This window comes from Salvelinus sp. IW2-2015, unplaced genomic scaffold (assembly GCF_002910315.2).
Source record: "Salvelinus sp. IW2-2015 unplaced genomic scaffold, ASM291031v2 Un_scaffold959, whole genome shotgun sequence".
Classification (NCBI taxonomy): domain Eukaryota; kingdom Metazoa; phylum Chordata; class Actinopteri; order Salmoniformes; family Salmonidae; genus Salvelinus; species Salvelinus sp. IW2-2015.
In genome coordinates this window covers 272,186-277,931 of record NW_019942663.1, presented here as the reverse complement: position 1 = coordinate 277,931, position 5,746 = coordinate 272,186, and the positions used below count along the sequence as shown (strand labels likewise).

The 5,746-nt window shown below is 39.2% G+C and overlaps 1 protein-coding gene across 1 annotated transcript in view; it reads left to right on the top strand.

The window, feature by feature from the left end:
• LOC112069279 (butyrophilin subfamily 2 member A1-like) overlaps window positions 1–5,746 on the top strand; it is a 16,386-nt gene that overhangs the window by 2,572 nt on the left and 8,068 nt on the right. The window contains exons 2-5 of the mRNA XM_024136579.2: window positions 537–599; window positions 896–1,243; window positions 4,961–5,125; window positions 5,239–5,373. Coding sequence (XP_023992347.1) covers window positions 537–599; window positions 896–1,243; window positions 4,961–5,125; window positions 5,239–5,373 — 711 coding nt within the window. The remainder of the gene's footprint in view (window positions 1–536; window positions 600–895; window positions 1,244–4,960; window positions 5,126–5,238; window positions 5,374–5,746) is intronic.

Sequence of the window (5,746 nt, the reverse complement as noted above, 5' to 3'; positions counted from 1 at the left end):
CTCTCTCATCTTTTTAAGTGGGAGAACTTGCACAATTGGTGCCTGACTAAATACTTTTTTGCCCCACTGTATACTACCACTGTTGGAAATATGTTTTTGTCTGTTCAGTTGTTCGATCCTTTGGGTGAATACACTTGGTTGGAGCTTTTATAGTGTCTGTCAATTTCTTACTCTGATATTTAGAACCTAACAGTCTTATGGTCCAAAGTTCAGTATAACACAGCCTATTTGTTCAATGGTTCCTGCACATTGACTGTATGACCTAATGGTTTTAGCTTTGAGACAAAACGTAAAATTTGATCAAATGACCAGGGTCACATTCAGGAGGGTGCAACATACTGAACATTGCAGAAAGAAATTCCACTATACTCTACCAAGAGACATGTCTGTTTTACTCAATATATTTTTTATCTGAACATACCATTCTTGTACCCTACTACTGTACGTGTTTATTGATGCAATAGATTAAACTTTTTATAGTAACTGCAGTTATGATGATATTGTCATCAATAGGATGTCCTCTATCTTTAACACAGGTGTGTGGCTGAGGTTGATGACACTGACAGCTCTGACAGTCCTCATGGCAGCTCAAAGTCCTGGTGAGCATATCAACTGTCTGCTAGTTGCAAAAACATTGATTTCTTCCATATAACTGTCTTAGCTTTTTTAATTAACACTTATGAATGCCCTCTTCATAATACGTTATAAACACATGTATGCCTTATGAGCTATACTTCATGCATTACAACTGCTCATCTAAATCTATAACAACATTCATAGAGGATTAAGACCAGGCTGTATAGTTCCTTATGAAGCAAAGTGTTGTAATGCCCTATATAAATGGCTAATTTTGCATACCCTCTTACAAAAACTCTACATCTCACTCTTATCCCAGCGGTTTTCACTTTGATGGTTCATCGTGGTCTGATCTTGACCGCGTTGAACTCCTCAGTCTCTCTGGCTTGTGAACTCTCACCTCTTTTCAATGCGGAGCCATTGGAGGTGCGCTGGTATCGGTCCGGTGACTTCGACAAACCTGCCTTGTTGTACAAAGATCACACGATCCAGGAGGCCCCTGTGGACCCCCGGTACAGGGGAAGGGTTTCTCTAACTGGGGGGCTGGAGAGAGGGAACGTGTCCCTGACACTGGAGAGGGTCACACTGGAAGACAGGGGGGAGTATGTGTGCCATGTCAGCAACGCACAGTGGTATGAAAAAGCCAGTGTCTTCCTGACAGTAAAGGGTAAGGGACTGAAGACTGCACTGCACTTGTGTAGACAATGTGGAATGGGTAGCTACAGTGCCTTCAGAAAGTATTCACACCCGTTTACTTTTTGCACATTTTGTTGTGTTACAGTCTGAATTTTAAAAGGTTTAAATGTAGATTTTGTGTCACTGATCTACACACAATAACCCATAATGTCAAAGTGGAATTATGTTTTTAGAAATGTTTACAAATTAATTAAAAATGAGAAGCTAAAATGTCTTCAGTCAATAAGTTTTCAACCTTTTTGTCATGGCAAGCCTAAATACTGTAAGTTCAGGAGTACAACATTTGCTTAATAAGTCACATAATAAGTTGCATGGACTCCCTCTGTGTGCAATAATAGTGTTTAACATGATTGTTTAACCACCACCCCATCTCTGTAACCCGCACATACACTTATCTGTAATAGAGGTCGACCGATTATGATTTTTCAACGCCAATACCGATACCGATTATTGGAGGACCAAAAAAAGCCGGTACCGATTAATCGGCCCATTTTATTTATTTATTTGTAATAATGACAATTACAACAATACTGAATGAACACTTATTTTAACTTAATATAATACATCAATAAAATCTATTTAGCCTCAAATAAATAATGAAACATGTTCAATTTGGTTTAAATAATGCAAAAACAAAGTGTTGGAGAAGAAAGTAAAAGTGCAATATGTGCCATGTAAGAAAGCTAACGTTTAAGTTCCTTGCTCAGAACATGAGAACATATGAAAGCTGGTGGTTCCTTTTAACATGAGTCTTCAATATTCCCAGGTAAGAAGTTTTAGGTTGTAGTTATTATAGAATTATAGGACTATTCTCTCTATACCATTTGTATTCATTAACCTTTGACTATTGGATGTTCTATACACTTTAGTATTGCCAGTGTATAGTATCGCTCCATCCCCTCCTCGCCTACCTGCTCGAACCAACACATCGACAACAGCCACCTCGAAGCAGCGTTACCCATGCAGAGCAAGAGAACAACTACTCCAAGCTCAGAGCGAGTACATTTGAAACGCTATAGCGCGCACTCCCTACCTAGCTAGCCAAATTCACATCGTTACACAAGCCTAATCTCGGAGTTATAGCTTGAAGTCATAAACAGCTGCTGGCAAACGCACAAAAAGTCTGTTTGAATGATGCTACTGCCTGCTGCTGCCTACCATCGCTCAGTCAGACTCTCTATCAAATCATAGACTTAGTTATAACATGATAACACACAGAAATACGACCTTTAGGTCATAATATGTCAATCCGAAACTATCATCTTAAAACAAGACGTTTATCTTCAGTGAAATTACGAACCGTTCCTATTTATCTAACGGGTGGCATCCATAAGTCTAAATATTCCTGTTACATTTCACAACCTTCAATGTTATGTCATAATTACGTAAAATTCTGGCAAATTAGGCGGCCCAAACTGTTGCATATACACTGACTCTGCGTGCAATGAACGCAAGAGAAGTGACACAATTTCACCTGGTTAATATTGCCTGCTAACCTGGATTTCTTTTAGCTAGAAAATATAAAAATATATACTTCTGTGTATTGATTTTAAGAAAGGCATTGATGTTTATGGTTAGGTACATGTTGGAGCAACGATATGCACCGCATCGATTATATGCAACGCAGGACACGCTAGATAAACTAGTAATATCATCAACCATGTGTAGTTAACTAGTGATTATGATTTATTGATTTTTATAAGATAAGTTTAATGCTAGCTAGCAACTTACCTTGGCTTACTGCATTCGCGTAACAGGCAGTCTCCTTGTGGAGTGGTTAGAGCGTTGGACTAGTTAACTGTAAGGTTTCAAGATTGAATCCCCCGAGCTGACAAGGTAAAAATCTGTCGTTCTGTCCCTGAACGAGGCAGTTAACCCACCGTTCCTAGGCCGTCATTGAAAATAAGAATGTGTTCTTAACTGACTTGCCTAGTTAAATAAAGATTAAATAAAGGTGTAAAAAAAAATAAATCAGCCAAATCGGTGTCCAAAAGTACCGATTTCCGATTGTTATGAAAACTTGAAATCGGACCTAATTAATCGGCCATTCCGATTAATCGGTCGACCTCTAATCTGTAAGGTCCCTTAGTCAAGCAGTGAATTTCAAGCTCAGATTCAACTACAAAGACCAGGGAGGTTTTCCAGTGCCTCGCAAAGATGGACACATATTGGTAGATGGATAAAAAATAAAAAAAGCAGACATTGAATATCCCTCTGAGAATGGTGAAGTTATTAATTACACTTTGGATGGTGTATCAATACACCCAGTCACTACAAAGATACAGGCACACCTCCTCACTCAGTTTCCTCTCAGGAAACTGAGTTAGGTGATTTTAAAACAGTTACAGGGTTTAATGGCTGTGATAGGAGACGATCAACAACATTGTAGATGATACACAATATGACAGAGTGAAAAGAAGGAAGCCTGTACATAACACAAATATTAAGGCACTAAAGTAATACTGCACTGTGGTAAAGAAATTCACTTTTTGTCCTGAATATAAAGCGTTATATTTTGGGCAAATCCAACACAACACTGAGTACCACTCTTCATATTTTCAAGTATGGTGGTGGTGGCTGTGTCATGTTATGTTTATGCTTGTCATTTTTTGGGATAAAAAGAAACAAAATAGAGCTAAGCACAGGCAAAGTCCTAGAGCAATACTTGGTTCAGTCTGCTTTCTAACAGACTGGGAGACAAATCCACCTTACAGCAGGACAATTACCTAAAACACAAGGCCAAATATAAACTTGAGTGGTCTAGTTACAGTTTTGACTTAAATCGGCTTGAAAATCTATTGCAAGACTTGAAAATGGCTGTCTAGCAATGATCAACAACCAACTTGACAGAGCTTGAAGAATTGTTTTATAGAATAATTGTCAAATATTGTACAATACACGTGTGAAAAGCGCTTGGAGGCTTACCCAGAAAGTCTCACAGCTGTAATTGCTGCCAAAGGTGATTCTAGCATGTATTGACTCAGGGGGTTGAATACTTATCTAATCAAGATATTTGTGTTTTATTTTCCATAAGAAAAATATATAATGATCTTTTTTCCACTAACATTAGAGTATTTTGTGCAGATCGCTGACAAAAAATGACAATTAAATACATTTTAATCGCACTTTGTAACAACAAAATGTGTAAAAAGTCAAGGGGCGTTAATGCTTTCTGAAGGCACTGTATTTAGCTGTATGTGAGGGACAGACAGAACAGTTGCACTGCAATTATACTGTAATACTGGTAGCCTAGTGGTTAGAGCATTGGGCCAATAACCAAAAGGTTGCTAGATTGAATCCCTGAGCTGACAAGGTCGTTAGCCCACTGTTCCTAGGCTGTCATTGTAAATAAGAATTTGTTCTTAAATGACTTGCCTGGTTAAATAAATATTCATGATATTGTAACTGTATTATTATCAACTACAAAAAAAAAAAAAAAAATGACATTGGTTTCCTTACTCTGTAAGCAGTATAAGGACACGTGGCGGTCTAACATTGCTTACAGGGTAAGGAAACCAATATGCTATTTTGTAATTTGGGTGAACTCTCCCTTTGAAATGTAGAGAGAAAGTGGCAATTCTTTATGCAGGTTTACAGTTATCCAGGGGAAATTGTACTGCACACAATTAAATACATTCTCACAATCATTGTCTTCTTGGTTGTACTTTGACCCACCTCTGTCTATTAGTACTAGGTGGTACCCCGGTGGTCTCTGTTGCTGAAGCAAGAGGAGGAGGAGGTCAGGTGAACGTTACCTGTTCATCAGAGGGCTGGTCACCATATCCTACACTCACCTGGAGAAACAAAGAGGGGACAGAGATCAGAAATGGACAAAAAGTACTCAACACTCCAGGTTATTGCAGACACTTTTTTGAAACATTACTGCAACTAAGTACGGCTGTGTGTGTCTGTCTGTCTGTCGGTCTGTCAGTAAGTGTGTATATCCCCTTTTCCTCTCTGTAACAGATCCCCAGGGCTTGGTGAGAATCAGTAGTTGGATGCTGTATTCTCCCTCAGACACCGATTGGCTCTCCTGTACAGTCGCTCTGTCTGAAGAGGAGATGAAGGAGAGTAGAATCCTGCCCAGAGCTCCAATGGAGGGTGAGAATCTCAGAAATCTTCATCAGTATCTTATCATTTAATATCTTAGTCAACGTAACAATAAGTTCATTATACCCACAAACCAGTCAACTGGTGGACCTTGGGCTTTCCTAAACGGGCGCCTATCTGAATAAATGAGTTCTTAAAAGATAAAGTCCCGGTCTGAACAGACCCCAGGACAACCAGACCCGGTCCGATTCAATCCGAGGGAAGCAGCAAAAAAAGCACCAAAAAAATCTGTTATTAACTGGAGCTGTTAAAGCATGATGGAGAGAGAAACGGAGCTGCTCTAGCAGGTGGAGGGACTGTGCAGTGTGTGTGTGTGCAGTGAGTGAGTGAGTGAGTGAGTGAGTGAGTGAGTGAGTGAGTGAGT